This window comes from Mobula birostris, chromosome 6 (genome assembly GCF_030028105.1).
Source record: "Mobula birostris isolate sMobBir1 chromosome 6, sMobBir1.hap1, whole genome shotgun sequence".
Taxonomy (NCBI): Eukaryota; Metazoa; Chordata; class Chondrichthyes; order Myliobatiformes; family Myliobatidae; genus Mobula; species Mobula birostris.
Window position 1 is genome coordinate 171,173,835 of NC_092375.1, and position 24,830 is coordinate 171,198,664.

General features: G+C 38.6%; 1 protein-coding gene across 2 annotated transcripts in view; it reads left to right on the forward strand.

Moving 5' to 3' along the window:
- Positions 1 to 22,981, forward strand: part of ppig (peptidylprolyl isomerase G (cyclophilin G)) — a 55,039-nt gene extending 32,058 nt beyond the window's left edge. For both annotated transcript variants that reach the window (XM_072261887.1, XM_072261888.1), the window contains exons 6-13: positions 997 to 1,084; positions 1,914 to 1,943; positions 2,042 to 2,181; positions 4,163 to 4,364; positions 6,370 to 6,531; positions 8,604 to 8,691; positions 10,444 to 10,586; positions 21,097 to 22,981. In XM_072261887.1, the coding sequence (XP_072117988.1) occupies positions 997 to 1,084; positions 1,914 to 1,943; positions 2,042 to 2,181; positions 4,163 to 4,364; positions 6,370 to 6,531; positions 8,604 to 8,691; positions 10,444 to 10,586; positions 21,097 to 22,780 (2,537 nt within the window). In that variant the 3' untranslated portion in view covers positions 22,781 to 22,981. The remainder of the gene's footprint in view (positions 1 to 996; positions 1,085 to 1,913; positions 1,944 to 2,041; positions 2,182 to 4,162; positions 4,365 to 6,369; positions 6,532 to 8,603; positions 8,692 to 10,443; positions 10,587 to 21,096) is intronic.
- The last annotated feature ends 1,849 nt before the right edge of the window (positions 22,982 to 24,830 follow it).

Here is a 24,830-nt window from a genome sequence, read left to right on the forward strand (position 1 = left end):
TTTCCATCACCATCATAGTGATCAAGGGTGTATCCATGTTCAGGTAAAGACAGGAATTCAGGTAATTCTGTCAGTGATCCCCTGCTGATCAACAGGTATTCTTTTTTTTAAACTCCTCCTCTGTGATCTTCAGAAATCAGTGAAATGATGAGCGTGTGAGATGTTTACAAACTAATTACCACAGGCATGAAAGAAGCAAAATGCCATCATTTGTGACCTGAGGTGCAAGTGGAATCTCACTGATATACAATCATAACTATACTACCTTTTAAAATATTGCCCTTCAGAGAGTTAATACTTTTCCTTTTAAAGAAAACTATCATACTGCGAAGTTTTTGATATTTCAGTTTGTACTGAAATCTTATATGTTTGCTTCAATCTTTATTTCCTGTTCTTTAAGAAGCTTAAAGTGTAAATAAAAAGAAATTGTTCATCTGTAACGTTGTGCTTGCTTTGCTTGATGCATCACTCTTAAAGGATTTCAACAATCTCTTTGAACTGACCTCTGCCAGCACCTGGTATCCAGAAAGGCGAAATCCACATGATTGAGAGTGGCTACTTCTTTGTAAATGCTGTTCTATGAAATCAACAGTGAAAGCCCTCTTTGTCCTTCCTCGAGTTCTCAAACCTTCTCTGCAATTTAAAACTAACTTTTATTTTTCTCTTTCCACACATGCTGCCTGACAGCAGAATGTTTCTTGAATATTCTATTTTTTAAAATTATTTTGTCTTTCTATTTTGTATGCAGTTTTGCACTTGACTATTATGTCATACAGAGTGCTTCTTTGCAATTCCAATGATCTTTCTTGCTTCTTTGTTTTCCTGTCTAAGGTAAAAACATGATTGCTTATGTGCAATTATAAAATGTTCATGTAATTCTACCTTTAGTGATAAATCTAACTACTGAAGACTCATAGAAATTTCAGGAAAAAATTCTGTTATAAGATGTTAATTACAGTTCTGTAAAATGATCACTCATTTCATTGTTAAAAATAGATGAGAGCTTTGAAGTTAAGCACAATAAGGAGTTCTTGTTGTCTATGGCTAACAGAGGAAAAGATACAAATGGTTCACAATTCTTCATGTAAGTTTTTAAAATTATCCTATTGAGAATATCTGAATTAGTCTACATTTGTGCTTGTTTTGCTGTGATTTTCTTTGCTTGGGAACTGTTGGAAAACAACAGCAGTTATCACTACTTTGTGATTGCTTACTGTGTCTATCTCCAATAACTTGACAACTGTGTGTCTTTCTCACATTGTGCCTTTCATGCTTTGATAGCTGCTTTCATTTTGTCTTCTTTGTTTTGCTTTCTTGCCCTCCCATGTTCTCTTTTGTTCTATCAAAATCTGATGAGGTTGCTCCTGCACAAATTGAAAATCACAGCTAGTTTTAACATTGATCTATCTGCTAGTAAACAATATTGAATAGGTAACATCTCTACATCCACATTGAAATATGATAGAATTGTTGTTCTGATATTGCAAGAATCACTTCCTGAGAAATAGTTATCCCAGAAAACAATGCATATTGGTGATTTCTTACGTACTAAAATATTAAATGTTTTTCTTATGATAATTGTCTCCAATTAATCCATTTTCTTATTGCAACACATCATGTAGTAGCACAATAACGAACATAGTAATTCGACCTTACTAATGTTTTCTTTGCACGTGTATTTGAAGACAAAAACCTTGCATTTGAAAGCATCTTTTTGCTATTTCAAGATCATTCTGAAGTTGTGCGTGTTTTACATTCTGTGATGCTTGCTTTTATTTGGAAAAGAAATGATGTTTTACTGTTGTATTTATTTGAAATCAGTGATTTTACTACATTTTTTACAAGATGTCTAATTTTGCTTTTCTGATTTCATGTTTTGAACATCCACTTTTATAAATATTAAAATTATAAAGAACTACAAAGCCTGCACCTCATTTAGATAGGTGAGTATACTTTTATTTTAAATAATGGATTCAATATCTAGATGTGCCTTGCAAGAAAACCAAAAGATCACATAATATCACCTTCCTTTCTTCCTTAGTGTACATGTGGTCTTTGGTCAAGTTATTTCAGGACAAGAATTAATAAGAGATGTGGAAAACCAGAAAACAGATGCAAATAGTAAACCTTATGCAGAAGTCCGAATCTTAAACTGTGGAGAATTGGTTCCAAAGGCCAAAGGTACAGTGTTTTGTTGTGTGTGCATGTTTGTAGGTGGAAAGGACAAGAAACTTGTACTTGATGTTTTAAATGCTGTGCGACTTCATATTACTGGAAATTGGTGAGATTTTTATTTTGTTTACAAACCACAAAATGGTAATGATAATTCTTTTAAATGGTAAAACTTTTCATTATGACGTGTGGTGAAAATAAAAATGATTTGCTGTAATAATCTAGAATATGCACCTGTCCCCTTCTCTAACCTACTGTGTTGTTTCTGAGATAAATTTGAATCAGAATACCACTGAACTCGGTATGAAGTTGCTTTGTTTTATTTAAAAGTTGACTCTTCAGTTCCTATTTTTGGCAGCTTATTTCGTTTTCTTTTACTAATTTTGCGAGCTGAAATCATTGAAATAATTATAGCAGGGCTTATGTTCGAATCCCAATCTTGGGAACAATAAAATAAGTCAGGAAACTGTCTGAGTGCAAAATTAAAAGGGGCGGGTGATAGAATATTCTGAAGATTGATATCTTGGAGTAATCAAAGGTACATATTGTAAAACAATAACTTTTTTTAACCGTTTTTTAGGAATATGTATTACAGTTAGTGTCAACTGAAAATTTACTTTGTCGTTGCCATTTAAAAAGAATACTTTCTAAGCCATGCAAAATTTTTTTAAGTTAGGTTTACTACAATGATGCCTGGTTTGGAGGCATGTGCTATCATGAGAGGCTAGATAAACTTGGGTTGTTTTCTCTGGTATGAGAGAGGCTGAGTGGAGATCTGATAGAGGCTTATAAGATTATATGAGAGGCATATATAGGGTAGATATAAGGTATCTGTTTCCCGGTGTTGATATGTCTGATATCAGAGGGTATGCATTGAAGGTGAGGGGGTTTAGGTTCAAAGGGGATGTGAGGGGTCAGATTTTTACTAAGAGGTGGATGCCTGGAATGTGCTGCCTGGAATGGCGGTAGAGGCAAATACCACCATACCAGAGGCAAATACATTAGCAACTTTTAAGAGATGTTTAGATAGGCACATCTGAGGAAGATGGAGGGATATGGATGTTGTGTAGGTATGAGAGATTAGTGTTTCGGTGTTTTAGTTTGCTCTTAAGCTGGTTTGATACAACATTGTGGGCTGAAGGACCTGTGTTATCCTATGCAGTACTGTTCTGTGTTAGACATGTCACGTTGCACTATCTAGATAGTAAGTTTCAATTTGGAACAAAGTACATGTTTCTGTAATGTTCAAAGGTTCATTTTATTATCGAAGTATACAACTCTGAAATTCGTCAGTTCTCCAGATAGCCATGAAACCAAGAAAGGAAAAAAAACAAAAGGCAGCACAATCATCAATCCCACGATGTATCAGGCACATCAACCCCCAAAGTCCCCCGTCCCACACAAAAAAAAAATCAGAGGAAAAAAACTCCAAATATAAAAACTATAGAAGTGGATAAAAGATTTTATAGTCCGAGTCCACATCCAAAATGCAGAAAATAACCTAGGCAACTCTGTCCTCAATGGCAGACTCTCCCCTCTCTAGTAGTGTAGCAGAGCAATCAGGCAGCCGGTACTCTCCCTCTGCACTCGTTTCAATGCTTCAATCACCCTTGCTGCTTTAATCAGTGAACAATGCAAGCTTTAATCAGCAAAATGGAGCCAAATATCGGCTTGAGTCCCATCTTGCAGCCTGCCCACTACGCAGTTCGTGCGTGCTGCCTCTGCCTCCGGAATCCTGTCTGGGACAGCAGAGCGCTGGAACACCTAAACAATTTCCAAACTTCCGTACTATATGTTCTGCACTGTACTAGATTATTCTGTTCACATCTGTCATTCACTTTATTTACAATTCTTTGTCTTTGCATTAATTTGGCACAGTAAAATATATTCATTGCATTATATTCATTTGTGTGCAAAACTTTGCTTGCATTTGAGTCTTCACCAATCAAATCTAGTCTAATAAGAGTATATTTAACTTTTTCAAATCAAGCCAAAAAGGACGAAAAGAAAAGAAAAAAATCTTCTTCATCCTCTTCAAGTGACTCTGAGAGCTCTTCTGACTCAGATTCTTCATCAGAATCAGAAAGTGAAACAGATGAAGATTCTAAGAAACAGAAAAAGAAACAACACAAGAAAGATTCCAAAAAGCGAAAGAAAGAAAAAAAACGAAGAAAGAAATCAGTCAAAAAAAGGTTGGTGTTCATTTCTATATGTCGGTGACATTGTTGATAATCCAGAGTAAACTGTTGGGCAATGATTAACCTAGTTGGCTTTGTCCTTTCTATGGAAGGGACATACCTGGGCAGTTTTCCATATTACAGGTAGACATGAATAGTAACTATTGAAAGAATTTGGCAGGTTTTCAGCATTAAGACTGGATCTTGACTGATCCTATGTCTTTTGTTGTAACCAGTACTAAAAAGTTCAAAGTTAATGTATTATCAAAATACATGTATGTCAAAATATACAATCCTGAGATTCATTTTCCTCTGGGCATACTTAGAAAATCCAAGAAACATAATAGAATCAATGAAAGACTACATCCAACCGAACGTACAGACAACTAATGCGCAAAAGACAACAAACAGTACAAATACAAAATAAAAATAAAGAAATAATATTCAATAACTATCGAGAACATGAGATGAGGATTCCTTGAAAGTGAGTCTTTAAGTTGTGGGAACAGTTCAGTGATAGGGTGAGTGAAGTTATTCCATGGGGAGTGAATCAAATTAGCAGAAGACTGGCTTCTTTGATGGTGGAGATCTCAGGGAAAAACCAAGCTGGATCATCTGTCTGGGATTTTTGATCTTTTTTCTGACACTACCTCCTCCTGTTGGCTGTCTAATTGTCCACCACTATTCCCAACTAGCTGTGGTAAAACTGCAGAGCTATGATCCATTTATTGTGAGATCACCTTGTCTGTTTTTGTTATTAATCACCACAAGTAGTCTTGTATTACAGTTTCACTAAGCTAGTCATCATACTGTTTGCCTTCAACGATCTTCACCTGCTACAGACTTGCAGCACCACCCACTCATCTCCCCTACCTGACACTACCTGCCTGTTATCTTGCAGCCCTCCTTAGTCCACCAGTCATCTCGGAATCCTTTCTTGCCACTTCCCATCTCATCTTAATGTTGGCCCGTCACCTCTCCTTTCTCAGTCCTGGTACAGGGTTTCAACCCAAAACATTGGCAGTTCCTCCCACAGATGCTGCTCGACCCACCCAGTTCCTCTAGTTTTACTTGGTGGTGTTGCTGGAAAGACCTGTACTTATTAAACTGCAGTTCATCACTTCGTGTTGGAGTAGGGTATATTTAGAGCCTGGTGATTAAAGATAGAGGTGGTGGTCACAACACATCATGGGTGCACAGTTTGGAGCTGAATAATCTGTTTTAAGACTGTCCCATTGAGCGTGTTTGGAGTCTATATCACGGTAGAAATTGTCCTCACTATGCTGTTGGGATTTTGTTTCCCCAAGGACTGCAAGGTTTTCACTGCTACCGATGCTGTCATCGGCAAGATGACGCTGTGTTCCTCATGTTAGCTCACTTACTACCTGCCGCCAAACTATTCAGGGAAAGTGTAGAACAAATTTTTGTGTGAACGGTGTGTACATCAACATTTATGTCAGAATGATATATCATGAACAGTGTTAATGACATTGAAATGAGATGTCAATACCATCTATATACTCCTGGTTTAATTATCTGCTTTCCATGACTATTTTGCTTGAAGACTGCAACCCATTTTGATAGCATTTGGTTTCATTTTCCCCATGTAGTGTTGCTTACAATTAGTCAATGGGAGAGAGAGTGATTGTTTATGTGTATAAATAATATCCATTCTTTATATCATAGAACTTCAATAATTTGCAATTGGATTATTTGGAAATACCGATGGTTCAGCATCTGACTCAGGTTACGTTTCCTGCACTTCTGAAGCGCACAGGAGCCCTGGTCACTGCACTCCCCCAAAACACACCAGGTCCCTAGTTCCCGCTCACCTTTTAATCTTATATGGTTCACTGGAAAATATATTATAGTGTAACACCTTTCTTAAAAAAAAGTTAGTGTGTTGGAGTATTAATAGAATAACAACAAATGGTCCAGAAAAACTGCCAGTTCAGCGCCACCAAAGTGTGTCATTTTATTGGTATTTAGTAATTGCATTGTTTGATTAACTGTTTTAAAGCTCATCAGATGAAAGTGCAGAAAGTACCACACAGGAAACTGTTGCCACTGTCCGTCCTGAAGAAATTCCACCTGTACCTGAAAATAGGTTTCTCATGAGAAAAAGTCCTCGTAAAAAAGATGAGAAAGTGAAAGAGAAGAAAAAAGAAAGAGAAAAAGAGAGGTTTGTATGATTGATACTTTGAAATTTGGCTCTCATATTGATCTATATATTGGTTCTCCCTGCCAATATATAGATCTATATGGTGCCATCGGTTCTCAACGATACATAGTCAGCATGTCAATTCTATTTACTCTTAACTCTGAAGTTTTCTAATTAACATTGTTGCTTATGAAGCTTTGAGAAATTATCAATCTGGAAGCATGAACAGGGCACTAAAATCCCACAATGCCAATTTGTAGAATTCAATCTAATAAATTTATTATTGGATGAAATGAGTGTGGAAGGAGGTGGATTTCATAAATACCCGGATTATTCACTACAGATCTTCAGGGAAATAATATACTTGTGGCCTCATTTCCTCACTGGTGGACTTGTGATCATCTGAAGATGATTACGAATGGACCATAAAAGCTGCCTTGTCTGCATCACAAGTATCCCAAGTATAATTTTTTGAAAGTTACTTATTATCAACCGGATTGCTAAAAATGCAGAATGTTCAGCAGCACTATATAAAGGTTGTTTCTCTGTTCAGTGAATACTAAACTAAGACAACTCATCTTTCTAGAATATTGTGATCTATTCATTCTGCATACTGTCCTAGTGGCCTCTTGCAAAGAGGAATGACACTGTTTACATTATGAATGAAATGCCTGACAATCATGATTTGTTAACTAGTTTACTTATTCAGTCAAGCTAGTGTTATATATGATTAGTACTGTAAGAATTATATTTTCAAGCAAGTTCTAATATTAACCAGTTAGCTGGCGTTCTTTTTTTCTGCAGTCTGTCAATTTGAGCTCGTCTTGAATCCAGCTGTGATATCCATTATAGCATTATTGGGGATTTTGGAGTTAAGAAATTATGGACAGAAAATAGTAATGAAAATGAGAGCTAGTCTTCGTGAAATAAAACCTGTTCACAATTTAACTTCAGCTGATACTTAAAGGCTATTGAAACCAACCATTGGTTTGGGACATTCTGATATGTACCATTGAAATTAGACAAAGGTTCATGTCAATTGGTGATCATTGAAAACTTCAGGAAGAGACAGGAAAGGCATTAAGTGGCCATCTCCTACATCAATACATCAAGATGTATCCCTGCCAATTAATATGCAATTCAAGACAAGTCTGTTTAGTTTAATATTTTGGCTAAGTGTATATTCAAGGTCTTATCCTTCAACACTGTAATCAAAGAGGTAAATTTTGCGTGTATTTAAAAGCTACAGAACATTGTGTGATGAAAGAACTAGATTTGCTCCAGCAGATCTGCTGTGTTGAGTAAAGTTTTCTATATCTCCCATTTACAGCTTCTGTGTGGCTAAATGCATAGTTGCAGCAGTAGAAGATACTTTGCCCATCATCCCTATTCTCTCTAGGTTAATTTGGTTTCCAGTTCAGCACCGTATCCGATTATAAGCTGTCGTATTTGTATTTAAATATTTTGATTGCCTCGGTTCTCCCCATCTCAGTAATTTCCGAAAGTAATATAGTCCTCAAGTCTTCCTCTAATGAAGATTTACCTGAGTATAAAAAGATAGAAGGAATGAGGTAAAAATCAAAGGAAGGGTTAGACATTTATTCTCTATTTGGACAATGAACAAAAAGGATATTTATTTTCTGGCAGTAATTTCTTGATCATAGGAGTAAAATTTATATTGATATTGCATTGAAGTCAATATCGCATTCATAGTAGCTAAGGCTGCATACGTTTGTCTTCCTGACTATTACATGGGTAAATTGAAATTACTGCCAAGTATGTTGTAAGAAAAGAATCAGTAACCCGCTTTTGCTTTTAAAGATTTGACTACAATTTATTTTAAAAATACATCTATCATTTTGATATGGATCATATGCATGACGATGGTATGGTATTATTTCAGTTAAAATTTTGCCAGAACTTGCAGTGTTGGGATGAGCAGTGGCAGCAGGGGCTGAGGTGGCTAGGCAGTGGTGAACCATTCATTTTGTGTTTTTTTGATTTTCTTACGAACCCGTAAGTTGGGCCTTAAGTTTAGTTATTCATTTTGGTTTCATTTAAATAATAAGAATAACTGTCTTTTCTTTGAACAGCAATGTTTCAAATTCCCAGATTTCTACATATCAAAGACGACTCTTAGTAACTAGATCAGGAAGAAAAATTAAAGGAAGAGGACCTAGGGTAAGTGCCTTATTTTTCCTTATACTTTTTGTGCTGTAGGCAGAAATTTAATTCTCTGCATTTGTTAGGCTTCACATAGTAAAAGCATTTTATCAGCCAGATCCCACAGCTGAGATGTCTATGAAACCAACTATTAACCTACGGCCTTGTCCATTGAGGTGAGCATAAAAGATCATGGGAATACTTACTGAAAAGATGGATATTCTCTCAATATTTTACCACCATGATACCTAAAATAAAATAACTGGTACCTTGCCACGTACCCAATACCTCTAGGTTTTTATAATTAGTCTTTGTGACTTTCCAAATTTATGAATGGTACTGAGTAATTGCAGTTTTTCCTTTCTTATTTTTTGATGTCAGACATGTCTCACACTTAGTCCTTCATTCTGAATCAACTAATGGGTTTATCTCACTCCAGTTTCTTAGAAACTAGATACAGGCTGGTATTCCATTGCAGTACTGATGACTGAGGTTTTGCAGAGAGATAGTTAACTAAGGCTACGTCCACACTAGACCAGATAAATCCGTAACTGAAGCTTTTTCTCTTCGTTTTGGCCCTCCATCCACACTGAAACAGAGTTTTCCTCCCCCGAAAACAGAGCTTTTCTAAAACGCCCTCCAGAGCGTGTAAATTTGAAAACGCCGATTGTGCAGAGCAGTGTGGACGGGGTAACCAGAGATTTCTAAAAACTGCTGTCACAACGTGCCGGAACAGATAGTGGCGGCAGTGCGGCATCTCATTGTTTTCTTGAACGCAACTTCCCAACAACCTAACAATTTCAGAACAGACGGCAACGAGACTGAAGCCAGAAGAGTTAGAAGAGTTAGAAATGTACTCACCAAATACTTTGACCCATAGCTTACTGAATAAATAAGTATACTCACTTTGCCCTGTTTTCTGTCCTTGCTTGTATGAAGGTGGTTTACCTATTTATGCAAGTACTCTGACAATAGATGTGTAACAGCCTGATGTAACATTGTATGGAAATACAAGATAGCACTGATGCAGACATGTTTTATACGTTTAACAAGGTGCTTTATTAATGCAACAGAGTTAGTCAGCTTTTCAGTGTTCGTCGTTAGCCGGGTCATACTGTCCGTGAACTCCCTGTCAGTTGCCTCCATACGCTCCAGTATTCGTTTTTTTTTAGTTTTAAGTCCCCCTGCGCGAGAGCCAACAGCTGTCCCTTGTTTGGCAATTTCCTTTTAAGCTTTTCTAGTCTGTAACTGGACAAACGCGCACTTCCACAGCGAGATTCAACACCAAACATGTCGCTTGTGTTTTCTGTAGATGTGTCCTGCGCATGCTCAGTAGGAGGAGATTCGCCCAAATATCCGTTTTAATGCGGACGGAGGTATTTTCAAAAACGCCTGGTGTGGACGCCTATTGTTCTTAGGCGAAACCGGCATTTTCAAAATTATCCAGTCTAGTGTGGACGTAGCCTAAGATTCAAATATCTTCAATGTTTAATGTAAAATATCTCAAGGCACAATTTTGCAGGAGAAGTCCCAGTGCTTTGTCTTGCTAACCATCACAAAAAAACATATTCACCTGTCATTATCACGATGCTCTTTGTGGGTCCTTGCTGTATTATTACTGGCTGCTGAAGAGGCTGCATTTCAGAAAGGCTTCACTGATTGTAAAGTGCTTTGGGGCACACTTGAATTGTTAACAGAATTACACAGAATGTTACTTCAAGTTCTTTTCCTCATGAGATTTTTGTATATTCTAAAAATGGTCTTGTGTAGCGTTACCGAACACCTTCACGATCGAGGTCTCGGTCAAGGGATCGATTTAGGCGCAGTGAAACTCCACCACACTGGAGGCAGGAGATGCAACGGGCTCAAAGAATGAGGGTTTCTAGTGGAGAGCGTTGGATAAAAGGAGATAAGTAAGTGTTACAAAAATTCTAAATATGAAAGTCTTGGCTGCAGGTATAAATATTTTGTATGTCTCAAGTGACATAGATTCCTAACAAGCCTATTAATACGTATTAGCTGTATTTTGGATGCAGTATAAAATCTTTGTAGTTTTTATCTGAAATAAATATACTTTAGTTTGTCTTCCTCCATGCATATCTTGCTTTACATTCATTTATCATCATTTTGATAGATTCTCTTGCAATGCATTAACTGCATTTGTGTTTCCGCCCTGAACAATGCAGTTGTGATGCGTTAGGGAGGTTGTTACATAGGACTCAGCCCATCAATTGTGACCTCTCACAATCTTAGACTAGGATCTTTCCCTCAAAGCCTTTGAGCTGGTTGTACTGAGCTTCATTGGGTCTCAGTATGCATTCCTGCTCCTGCAACATCAGAATCTTTTATTATGCAGCTAATCAGAGTACACCTTATCAAGGGCTGTTGCATCCTCCTTGGCAAATATACAAGGCACAAGGAAGTGGGTAGTCATCTCATTCACACAGCAGCCACATTGATGGTAATGTGCAGTGAAAGTGACACTCTACCTGTCCAGGAGGTTTCCCCATCGCTACCAGCCACATGAGGTCTTGGTGCTTGTTTATGATTTCTGATGTTGATACGTTCTGAAAAATGACTTTGATAGCCAATCCGAGAAACCAGTCCACAAGATCCACTATCTCCTTCTCCCGCGAGGTTTCTAGGACATTCCATTCTGACCACTGCCTGATACAATTGTGGGAAACAAGGAGAGGAGAAGATGGCGGCATGATGCAGCTCGACTCCAGTGATGAATATCTGTTATGTGTCAAGTAGGGTACTGTGCGCAATTCTGATTTGATGGAGGCAGACGTGAGAGCACGGAGGAACATCTGGTGAAACTTCTGAAATGCCTGTTTCGCTGCTGCCGCTACTGTGTGATCCGAAATCTCCGGAGGGGAAGGCCCTGAGTCCTTGGCTTTGCCTGTTGCTCGGCGGCCGGGGTGGGGTCAAAGCGCTCGGCAGAGATGGTGCTCGGTGTCGGAGGGCTGGTCGAGGGCTCGAAGTTTTCGGATGGACTCAGAGTCGGCTGTGGTCGGGTTCTTCCAGGATGCTGCATCAGCAAGTTTGCTGCGCTGGACGTTCATGGCAGAGAGAGTTTCTCCCTTCTACCGTCTGCGTGAGATGTTGGGGCTATCGGGACTTTGAGACTTTTTTTTTAACCATGCCTGTGGTCTGCTCTTTATCACGGTATTGCTTTGCACTGTTGTAACTATATGTTATAATTATGTAGTTTTTGTCAGTTTTAGTCTTGGTCTGTCCTGTGTTTCTGTGATATCATACTGGAGGAACATTGTATCATTTCTTAATGCATGCATTTCTAAATGACAATAAATGAGGACTGAGTGTCCTCATAATCTAATCTAATCTAATAATCATGTGGCAAGGTCCAGTAAATGCCACATTGAGCAGTGACAAGGACAGGCCCGTCCTTTGCAACATTTGGGACAGGCAAAATGCTCCTCACCCCCTCAACATCCACGCACCCTCCCCCCACCCCCTTCTCTGGAGACCTGTGAGACATGATCCATTCTAGATCGCCAGATGAAACATAAGATGGCCCATACCACATGGGCCACATCTACACCTCATACAACAACAAGAAGAGCATCCTGACCAGATTCTTGCCCACAGTTGACAGAGAACGATGCCCTACTTTCTCAATTTCTGTTTTACATGCTCTAGCTCCTCCAGCCAGATTCCGAGCATTCAGACCTAACAATAACGGGAACAGAAGATCAATCAGGCCAGTGGATTAAGGACGTGGTCTCAGGCCGGCTGGTGGCGCGATGACATCAGCGCTGGACTCCAGAATGAAGGTTCCTGGGTTCGAATCCAGTCAGGGCCACTCCTGAGTACGCTTTCCATCCGTGCCAGGTTGAGTGTCGAGATTGCAACTCAACCTCGTAAAATAAAGAGAAAAATACTGCGAAATATCTGTGTGAGGAGTGGCGTGCCACAATCTTTCTCTCTCGCTCCACGCCTTGTAAAGGTATGAAAAAGACATTGTCCCGCCAACATCGCACACAGCAAAAAAAAAAGAACGTGGTCTCACTCTTAGTAGGAATCTGAAGTTATCATGGAATTGGTTAGACTGACTCCCCAAGGTCTGTTGAAACTAGTCGCAAAAGCTGACCGATCTGTAGATTCAAATGTGGTCTCATCTCCTTGCATGTGGAGGATTTGAAATGAGTGCCTCCACTATCTGGAATCATTCTCTTCACCCCCTCCCCCCCCCCCCCGCCCCACCTCAAGACCCATGTCTTTCTTGATGTATTGTGCCAAAAGCTTGGTGCAACTCACAATCATGACAAAAGAGGGTGGTGGCAACTTTGCCTGAGTCCAGATTTGCTGGGGAATCTTTCTGATTCCTACCTGATAATTTGGACTGCACTTATGATGTCTGTATAGAGCAATTCCTAAATGCCTCCCAAAGCCTATTTGGGGAGCATGTCCATTATGTGTGATATTCTGCTGAAGGCCTTCTGGTCCAATCTTCTCTTGTGCATGTTCACACCTCTATCCCACACATAGGTAGTGGTATCACCAGATAGCACGATATAGTCAGCGATTTTCCTGTTGGGTTCAGCACAGGTTTGGTCTGACTGGATCCTTTGCCCCAGAGTAAACAGCGCATTTAACAACACCGTGGTGAACTGGGTTCCCAATTTCTAATAGCTTCCCTTTCCATGTTCTGCTTGTATGCAAGAGTTTGATGCCCTTCTTTGATTTTTGATGACTAGTGGCATAGTGTTGTATGCTTCCATAGGTGTGTACCCATTCAGTCTCTTTGCGCCAAGTGCAGCTCATAGTTGCTTCCAGGATCAGAGGCTGGTATCAACTCTTCTACCTGCTATCATCTAAATAAAACATATATTATATTTGTATATAAAAGTTAAGGTGTGAATATTTGAATTTCACAGAATTTGGTACAGGTATTTGTTGAATGGATTTCTAAGAGTTCCTGTGATGTTAAGGAGAAGGAGACTGTCCACCACATAAGGAATTTGAAGTTACCTATGATTTGGATAGATAGCTACCTTCCCAAAGACAATTCCTTTCATCTGTTCACAAATTGTTTTACAAGCTTATTTCTATTTGTTAATACATGGAAGTTATTAGAACCTGTTGGTTCTTTGACAGAAGCAAGTTTTAAATGTTATTCAAATAAGCATACACTCATTCCCAGTTTAACGCTGAGGACGTGTTCCTCAGCGGTGGAGCGCTGTGTAAATCAGCACTATGTGGGGACGTGTGTCTGATTTCTTTTTAGAAAATCAAACCCGAGGTATATTATTTTATATCATATATAAAATATGATGAAGTAATTCATAGATCAACAAACACACAATTAGGCCTAACCTGTATATCATTGGAGCATCAACACATCGCAGCAGCTGCAGAGGGAAGCGGGTGGTGGTTACATCTTAGAGGGAGGGGCCAAGCTGTGGGTGCTCCTCGAACTTTGGCTTTTTCTTCAAGTGGGTGTCGAAATTTGACTGCCTTTTCTTAAGTTTCCTCTCGTGAAGCAGTTCTGGGTAGCAAGAAATCATGTCGAACACCCCTCTTTGCCTTACTGCTTCACTCCCAGTCAGGGTCGTCATTGAGGAACTGGTCCATGAGTTGTGTGATCGTGGTGATGCTAATGCTGAGGAACTTTGTGGTGAGGTTTCTTGCTGGTGTTGATGATAACTTTGAGGTTGTCGCTGCAGAAACTTTTAACTTGTCTGGATTTTTATTAATTGTTCTGATCGTCAATGTAGCCAATTTCAAAGAGGCGCCAACATCAACGTGGCACTCACCATCTTCCAAACACTGTATCACTTAGTGTCACATCCATGCTAATACTTTTCCTAGACATCTTAGAAGGTACAGACCATTTTTCAGACATTAGGAATGAAAAAATAGAATAAATTGGTGAGGAAGCAAAAATGTTTGCACATGTGATGGAGGCAGAGTGTGAACTAATATGTGATTGGCTATGAGTGGCTCAGAGAGTACGTAAAGCGCTCTCATTGGCTGATTGAATATTTACTGTAATGGCGGCCACTTTGAGAAGTTTTAAGTGTTGTTTAGAATGAATTTTTGTGATTTAAAGAAAATTCAATAAAGAATTGAATAACCGTGTTGTAATAAATCAGCGCTATGCAGGGTCTGAGTGTACTTAATAATTCATTGTCCTATTAGAATGTGGCATTTATTGTTCGGTTATTTTGTAAATGATAAAGTTCTATTTTTTGTGTTCTGGGCAAACTTGCATACTCTTTTTCAGTAAAGCTGCACCTAATCTCTAGGCTTGTGTTTACCTGCTATTCCAAATGATCTCTGGAATCATGTGCATTAATCAGGGACACGGTTCTAATGTTCTCTATTGATTTGTTAAGATTAAGATTCACTAATTTGTTTTGAAATATTTAATTTTTCTAGTTTTGGCCGCACTTTGGCTCAAATTGCTTATTGGCCCATTTGCTAGTTAATAGCTAATCAGCCGATCATGTGACAGCAACTAAATGCATAAAGCATGCAGACAAGGTCAAGAGGTTCAGTTGTTGTTCAGACCAGAATCTGGTGTAAACATTGGCATATGTTGTGAAATTTGTTATCTTGTGGCAGCAGTACATTGCAATACAGAATAAAAAAAACTATAAGTTAGAATAAGAAATATAATTTTAAAATAAATAAACGGGGCAAAAAGAGAGCAAACAATAATGAGGTAATATACATCAGTTCATTGTCCATTCAGAAGCCTGATGACAGTGGGAAGAAGCTTGAAACATTGAGTGTGTGTCTTCAGGCTCCTGCACCACCTCCTTGATGGTAGCAATGAGAAGAGGGCATGTCTTGGGTAATGGGGGTCCTTAATGATGGATGCCACCTTCTTGATATCCTCAGTGCTGTGGAGGCAAGTGCCTAGTGCCCATAATAGAGCTGGCTGAATTTACAGCTTTCTGCAGCTTTTTTCAGTTCCTGGGCAGTGGCCCCTCCATAGAAGATGGTGATGCAACAAGTTAGAATGCTCTCCACAGTACATCTGTAGAAATTTGCGAGTGTGTTAGGTGACGTACCAATTCTTCTCAAGTACCTAATGAAATAGAGCTGCTGTTGTGCCTTCTTTGTAATTGTATCAATATGCTAGACCCAGGATAGACCTTCAGAGAGTTGACATCCTGGAACTTAACTGCTTATGGTTTAGTGGGCAGCTGTCAATCCCAGGGGATCATGGGTTTGCGCCTGTGGTGGACTGCGCCCTCTTCTCCAGAGTGCAAACCTGGGTGGGAAGGTTTGAAGAAACGCCTGTTGCCCATGCAGTGGGCTCTCCCTCTCCACATCACTGATGTAGTCCAAGGGAAGGGCAAGCGCTGATACAGCTTGGCACCAGTGTCGTCACAGAGGTTGCCAGAGTGAAGTTGTAAACAACATCAAACTACCTTAGGGACCCCGGCTCTGGATTTCTTCCTCGGGCTTTACTCCTGAAGCCTTTCCTTTGGATGGATGTGGCCGCAAAGCAGCGGAGGTTTAAAATCAGAGCTTTCCTTCTTCTAGGCGGGTTATCGTCCAAGGCTGACGAGCCTCACCTGCCCGAAGCAACTGGTTTTGAGGCACCAGTGGTCCGCCTTTGCCCCTTCTCTTATCAGTAGTAACAGTTCCACCAGGCCTAGTAGCTAAGTTATGTACGATATGAAGAAAATCTGGAAGTCGAACCTGACCAGAGGGCTTAAAAAGAGGATTTTCATAGCAGTCATAGAGTCCATTCTCACGTACGGATGTGAGATGTGGACACTCACCAAGACTATGCGAAAGTCTCTAGATGGTTGCTATACACGAATGCTCCGGATGTCTCTTGACATGAATTGGCAACAGCACATGATGAACGTTGAGCTCTATAACGACCTACAGAAGCTCACCACTAAAATTGAGGAGAGAAGACTGCAACTAGCGGGGCACTGTCTATGCCACCCCGAGCTACCTGCCAGCCTAGTCATCATATGGGGGCCCAAGCATGGGAGGATGAACCCTGGGCACCCTCCCAAGACTATGGTCAACACGCTCCTAGAAGACAGCGGCGCGGCTAATGTAGATGAATTGAACACACTGATGAGGGAGAGGGAGAAGTGGAGAGTCCGTCATCATGCCCGACACCGACCCCCTAAGCCTGAGTCGACGTAGTAGTAGTAGTAGTAGTAGTTTAAATGTCTCTGGATATCAGACATTTAACTACACGTCAATGTTAAAAGTAAATTTTATTATCAAAGTACATATATGTCATAATTTACAACTCGGATTCATTTTTTCTAGGCATTCTCAATAAATCTATGTGTGGTGTGTGGCCAAGTGGTTCGGGCATTGGACTAGCGATCTGAAGGTTGTGGGTTTGAGCCTCGGCCGAGGCAGCGTGTGTGTCGTTGAGCAAGGCACTTACCCACACAATGCTCCAGTCTACCCAGCTGAGAATGGGTACTAGTGAAAATGCTGGGGGTTAACCTCGTGATAGACTGGCGTCCTATCTGGGGGGAGGGGGGGGAGGTGGAGTCTCGTACTCTCAGTCGCTTCACACCACAGAAACCGGCATAAGCACCGGCCTGACAGGCCACAAGGCTCGTGACAGACTTTAATCAATAAATCTATAGAGTAATAACTAACAGAATCAATGAAAGACCCCCAAACTAAGGCGTTCTACAAAAGTGCAGAAGACAACTAACTGGGCAAGTACAAAAGAAGAAATAATCATAACAAATAAATAAGGAATAAATATTGAGAGCATGAGATAAAGAGTCCTTGAAAATGAGTTTGTTGGTTGTGGGAACATTTCAATGATGGAGCAAGTGAAGTTGAGTGAAGTAATCCCCATTGGTTCAAGAGCCTGATGGATGAGGATTAGTAACTGCTCCTGAACCTGGTCGTGTGAGTCCTGGGGCTTCTCTACCTTCTTCCTGATGGCAGCAGCAAGAAGAGAGCATTTCCTAGGTGGTGGGGGTCCCTGAAGATGGATGCTGCTTTCCTGCGACAGTGTTCCATGTAGATGTGCTCAGTGGTTGGAAAGGCTTTATCCGTGATGGTTTGGACTGTATCCACTACTTTTTGTAAGATTTTCCGTTCAAGGGCATTGGTGTTTCCATGCCAGGCTGTGACGCAGCCAGTCAACATACTCTCCACTACACATCCATAGATGTTTGTCAAAGTTTTAGATGTCATGTCGAATCTCTGCAGACTCCTATGAAATTAAGAGGTGCTGCTGTGCTTTCTTCATAATTGCAGTTGGTGCTGGGCCTAGGATGGTCTTCTGAAATAACACTTAGGAACTTAAAGTTGTTAACTTTTTTAAATATCTCTTGTGGCCGCCATTTATATTATTTCACACGTGAGTTGTCACTTCCTTACAGAAGTGCAAGAAGTCCAAAGACCTTTGACAGTGTGAGCCATTAAAAAGGCTTCATACTATTCTTAGTGCAAGGCTTCAGGATTTGTTGTCCGTGGAAATTAGATGGGCTTTGTTGGAGGTTTTTTTCTTTTTTAACTGGAACTCCTTTAATAATTGAAGGAAGTAGTCCACTGTCGAGCAAATAGATGTGGGAAAAATTATAATAGAAATTGATGTTCTTCTATAATTTACGCAAATTCATGTATGCAATTTAGGAATAATCTTATATTCTGTAAAATATACTACATTGTGCCATATTGTGACAGATGAGTGAATCGAGTCAGTCTATCTTAATTCATTTCCGAAGTCCTTTAACATTCTGTACATGGTAGTGTAGTGGTCAGCATAACATGATTGCAGCTCCAGAGACCTGGGATCAGTCCCTGCCACTCTCTGTAAGAAGTTTGTACGTTCTCCCCGTGACTCTGTTTCCTCCGGATGCTCCAGTTTCCTCCCACCAACACCCCAAAGATATACGAGGTTAGTAGGTTAATTGGCTGGCACAGGCTCATTAGGCCAGAAGGTTTGTTACCGTGCTGTATCGCTAAATTATAGAAATAAATAAACACTTCAGTTTTCTAATAATTCTTAATGTATACTTTGTTTTTTTGTTTGACTAAATAATCACTTGCAACTCATTCCAATGTTGTTACATACACATTGTTAACATTGTGTTTGGATCTGTTTTTTAATGGAAGTTAGATTCAGCTCTTAATGTTCCACCGTAGCCCACCAGAACATAATGGTCCTAAAACATTGTTTACTTTCTGGCCTTCAGGTAGTTTCAAGGATTAAATCATCATCCCCATGATTTTCATCTTGCCTTTTTAATTGCAATGTTGTCATCTGCCATTATAAATCTAGGACCACCAACTCCAGGATTGAGCACCTCCACTTCATCTGCCAGTGGCCAACCATTTTTATTCCTATACCCATTCCCATTCGGTCATGTTGGTCCATGATCTCCTCTTTTGCCACGATGAGGTCATTCTCAAGGTGGAGGAGCAGTACCTTATATTCCATCTAGGTCGCCTCCAACCTGATGGCATGAACATTGTTTTCTCCTTCCGGTAAAAAAAATTGCCCTCTCCCCTTTCTCTTCTATTCCCACTCTGGCCTCTTGCCTCTTCTCCTTACCTGCCTATCACCTCCCCCTGGTGCCCCTCCTTCTTCCCTTTCTCCCATGGTCCACTCTATCCTGTCAGATTACTTTTTTTCTAGCCCTTTGCCTTTCCCATCAACCTGGCCTCACCTATCACCTTCTGGCTAGTTCTCCTTCCCCTCCCTGAACCTTTTTATTCTGGCATCCTTCCCACTTCCTTTTCAGTCCTGAAGAAGGGTCTCGGCCTGGAACATCAACAGTTTATTAATTTCCATTAACGCTGCTGAACCTCTAGCATCTTGTGTGCATGTTGCTCTGGATTTTCAGCCTCTGCAGAATCCTGTGTTCACCATTCATATTATTTCCCACTTGAATTGTCATTTCCTTGCAGAAGTGCAAGGGATAGGATCTTTCTAAAACAATGTTGACTTCAGTTTACTGGACAATTTATTAAGAGTGTTAATTAAAAGTATATTTCAAAATATTCATCATAAGAATATAAGAATTGGGAGCCAGAAGTAAACCATCTTGTACTTTGAACCAGCTCCAGCATTAATTTCAGATTATTGCTAACCGCTTCTTCAACTATATTTTCCTGGAGTATCCCTAAATCCCTTTATTTCTTTAATATTCAGGTCTTTGATCTCTGTTTGGAATGAATTCACTTACTGAGCTTCATGAAACTTTTGGTTGGGCTTTTCTCTTCATCTCAGTCTTAAACGGCCTACTCCTTATTCAGAGATAAAGTGTTACCTGCTTTAGATTTCTCAATGACATCCCTCTGTATGCATCCTCTCACTGTTAGAACTTTATAAGTTTTCAAAGTGGAATCTCTCACTCTTCTGTACACTCGAAAATACACGCATGTCCTTAATTTTAATTTTACCTCCGAGCAAGCCTGCCATTTTTGTTGCACTTCCCCAGTGGCATTTATATCTTTTCAGGAAGACTAAAATTGTGCTCATTTGTCATCGACATTCTATATAATTGCAGTAAGAAATTTTTACTGATTTACTGAAGAATATGCTCAAGGTTTAAAGTGGTTTGAATCAAATACGCTATTAAAATTTGTTATTTTCTATCTTTACATATTTAAAAATTAAATATAGTTAATTATATAATTTAAGTTTTGTAATATCTGGACAACTATATTTGACAATTTCTAAATGAAAATTTAAAATAAGTTGGTGCTTGCTGGTGAGTGTGGGATTTTCATTTAATTAACATTAAAAAATGTTGAAACTTTATTTTGTAGATTGCAGAGAGGTCTAGATCGTATTTGCACAACTTGTCTTCTTTTTCACATTGGTATTTATCTGTCTTCATTTATGTATAGTTTTCTATAAAATTCTACTGTATTTCTTTGTCCTGCATCAAAATGAATCTCAACGTAGTATATGGTAACATAGACGTACTTTGATAACACATCTATTTTGAACTTTGAATTAACAAATTTGGGGATCGATGGGAACAGCAGACAGGCTTTGAAGAATTATTATTTTTCTTGTGCATTTGGAATTGTGTAAACTTGTTTTTAATATAATTTTACTGAAAATGTATTGTGATTTCATCACAGTATTGATTCTCTCTACCACCGCTATCATATAAAGAATTGCATTTGTCAAATCCTCAAGCTCATTGACACAGTTTAAGTAGCTGCTAAGGACCAGAAGATTTTACTGCATTTCCTTTCAGTGGTGTTTTTTTCAAAAATGTGTGGTAATAGTATTAATGGTCTTTATTGATCATTATTCATTTCTGGAGTGTACCTTTGCCTTTCCTGTGAAATGACTTTTTCTTTACTTGCAATTTTAAAACAAAGTAAATTTTCTTAGATTTGTAGTAAATGTTATTCTTAAGAGCACATTCAAACATATATATTATTTGCTAATCCCTTTTCTTTTCCAACTGCTACTTAAAGGGGTGAGCTGAATGAAAAGAAAGAAAACCATGATGATAGAAGTCCAGGCAGAGGAAAAGAGAGAGTGGCTGCAGACCACAAATCAGAAATATTGGAGAGTCAAGAAAGGAACAAAGAGAAGGAGAAGAAAACAGACCAAGATTCTGGCAGGAATCATCGATCCAGAAGTAAAGAAAGGGAACAGAAGAAAACAGACAAAGATGACAAACTTGATAAAACCAAGTCTAAAAGGAGAGATAAGTCAAGGAGTAAAGAAAGAAATCAAAGCAGAAGCAAAGATAAAGAAAAGCAAACCAAAGCCAGAAGCAAGGACAGAGAGCAGAAACAAAACAAAGAAAAGAAGGCAAAATCGAGAAGCAAAGAAAGGGAACATGCAAAAGGCAAAGAGGGGGATAAATATGCAAAATCAAGCAGAGAGCAAGAACGAAATAAAAGTAAAGAGAGAAGAAAACGTGAAAGATCCAGAAGTCGAGAACAGAGTAGAAGCAGAGAGAGGGGGAAACGAGCCAGGTCAAAATCTAGAACTCGTGATCAAGAACAGAGTAATAGTAAAGGAAGGGACAAGGGGTCTGAATCAAAATCCAGCACTTACGATCAAGAACAAAGTAACAACAAAGAGATCGTGAAACAGAGGGAATCAAGAAGTAAAGATCGAGAACAAAGTAAAAGTAAGGAGAGACGGAAGCAAGCCAAATCAAAGTCTAAAAGCCGAGACCGCGATGAGAGTAAAAGCAAAGAAAGAGCTAAGCGGGCCAAATCACGATCTAAAAGTCGAGGAAGGAGTAAAAGTGGAGACCGAGAAAGACGGGCTAGATCAAAGTCTAAAAGTAGGGAACGAAGCAAAAGCAGAGAACAAGAAAAAAAGACCAAATCAAAATCTAGAAGTCAGGATCGGGAAGGGAGTAAAAACAAAGACAGAGGGAGAAGGGCCAAATCCAGAAGCAGGGATCGGCAGCATTATAGAAGTAAAGATAGAGGAAGGCGAGGAAAATCTAGAAGTAAAGATAGGGAAAAAGAGAAAAGCAGAGAGAGAGAAAAGCATGTAAACTCCAAAGGTAGAGACAGGGAACATAAACACAGAGAAAACTGGACTAAATCCAGCAGTAATGGTGAGGAACGCAGCAGGAATAAAGACCAAGAAAAGAGAACTCGAAGTAAGGAAAGGGATAGAAGTCAGAGCAAAGAATATCAAAAGAACAGAGATAAAGAACAGAAAAAAAGAGGGCGGTCAAGGAGCAGAGACAGAAGAAGCCCTGAAAAGGACAGGCATGATGACTCGAGGAAAGAAGAAAAATCCAAAAGTTCAGAAGATAAAATTAAGGAGAAAGAGTTAAAAATAGCTGAAGTTGTAAGTACAAATGGTAAAAAGTTACACAGCAGGGAGCATGAGAAACTGAAAAGCCATACCACAAGCCAGGTTAGGGATCAAAGCAGTAGTTCTGAGAGTCTGAAAGAGAATGAGGGGAAAAATAAGGAGAAGGAACGAAGTAGTAGTCCCAGTTTAAAGAGGAAAAGGGGTGATAGTAAAAGTGAAAAGAATGAAGAGAAATATGCATCAAGAAGCAGTTTGTGTGAAAATGATAAAATTAACCAGTCAAACAGCAGGGTAAAAGATCAGAACCATGATAAAAAGCACTCAAGTTGTGATTCAGCCCCAAGTTCAGATGAAGATAAAAGTGAATAAATGTGCTTTACAGATAAGCAATCAATTGCCAATAAATGTTTCTGTGATCTTTATTTTTCAGAGGCATGTTTGGGACATGTCTTTTAAACTTGGATTTCTGTTGAGTTTGTTTTTTTTTTTGACAATCTGCAGCCCGATTATTTGTATTACTGGACTTTTAATAAATTTGTAAAGTGTTGCAAAAGTTGGTTTCATCTAATGACTTAATTTTTGGAGCTTTATTAGTTTTAACTTTATATTTTTTTGGTTTTTAAAACAACAAATGACATTGCAGATTGAGTTTTGTGTTCTTTATTGTGATCATTTTCATTTATCTTTAATGGCAATAGTATGTGAATGGCTAAAGGCTTTCTGGCAATTTACATTTTATTTTGTTTTTTACTCCAAAGAGTAGTTTAAGGGAACTGGGTAGGGTTCTTGTATGAAATAAATTTTAAGGGATTTGATCAAATGTCTCTTTAAAATTGATTACAATTCAATGTGGTTAACATTATATTGGTGGTGTTGCTCAGCAAGATCACAAGGGTCCAAAAAGGAGAACTGCAGGTACTGGAAATCTGAATTAAGATAAAATGCTGGGAACACTAAGGGCAGGGAATATCTGTGGAGAGGGAGCTGAAGTTAACATTTCAGGACATAAGATGCTGCCAAAACTGCTGAGTATTTTCAGCTTTTTCTGGTAAGGATGATTGATATGGAGTATAAAACATAAAAAAAAATTTTAAGCTAGTTTTCAACATTCATCCCTGGAAGTGACTAAATAATTAGTTAAGATATTTTGTCAACTTGAACACAGAGTATCATTATAAATATCAGCTTAACTGCCCATGACAAGCTTCATTTTATATATCACATTAAAATATTGCAGAATCTGTTAAATACCTTGTTTTTAGCTTAGTTGTGATGTAATAAACAGTACACAAAACAAACATGATTTGGGAGCTTTAGAACTTTCATTTACTGTAATGTCTTGCCCATCGGTTTGATCTCACCTTTCTCATTTGCTTAGATGTTGAACCTGGCTAAGCTTAAAACTGCAGATAATTAGAAATTATAGGTCAGAAATATACATTTTTGAAATTTTGATTCATTTAAATTTACTCTGATTGAATTTGTGTGAAGCACACCAGAGTAGTAATGGTTCTCAGTCCTGAGCCGAGCCGCAAAATTCTGAAAGTACTGGTGTGTAAAAACTATTTGCAAAGATTGCTATGGAATTCATTCTTTTGTGTGATTGTTTAATGGTTAATGCATTACAACACCACACCAAACATGTTTCATAAAGTGAAATGTCATGCTATCATATTTTATTCCAAACCTCTACATTTGGATAAATGTTTCTTATTTTGCTAAAGCTCTTAATCTGGAGAAAAAGATGCTCCTGTCGCCTCTTTCCCCTTCATAATTCAAAATCCAAGTTCTAAACAGAGATCCATTGAGTAGTTTTATCTAAAATTTATCTGATGGCAAGTTCTACATACCTGTTGTACTACCTAGTTTTGAAAATATCTTCAGGAATCTTAATGCTTGAGGCAAGCAATGTTTAATGTTTATTTCATTTTCTTGTCCTTGAAACTGTCAAAAAGTTATCTTTATCACAGATTCTTTCTTGAAGCATCTTGTATTTTTCTGATTTAAATTTATTCATATGAAAAGATAAAGATTAAAATCTTTATTTTTCTAAACTCATGGAAACAGATTTGTTTCTCCACATAATTAAATTCTGTAGTAATTTCTGAAAGAATGTGTTTCTTTAGAAAGTGTATAGTTACAGTGTATGGTCCTTGTGATATTTTCTACAAAGTTCTATCATGCAATAAAATCATATTGCAAGCATATTTTACTTGTAAAATTTATGATAAAACCTACCTTGCAATAAAATTATTAAAAGCTTCAAGTGCTAATATTAGATAATCTCTAATGTATATAAAGCAGTAACTTTCAGCTGCAGTGTTATGTTTTAAGCATGTAACTTATTCTGTGTAATATAGATCTACCTATCAACTGCAAGTGCATGTCTGCCAGTGTGTAGTATATGGCATCTAGGCTG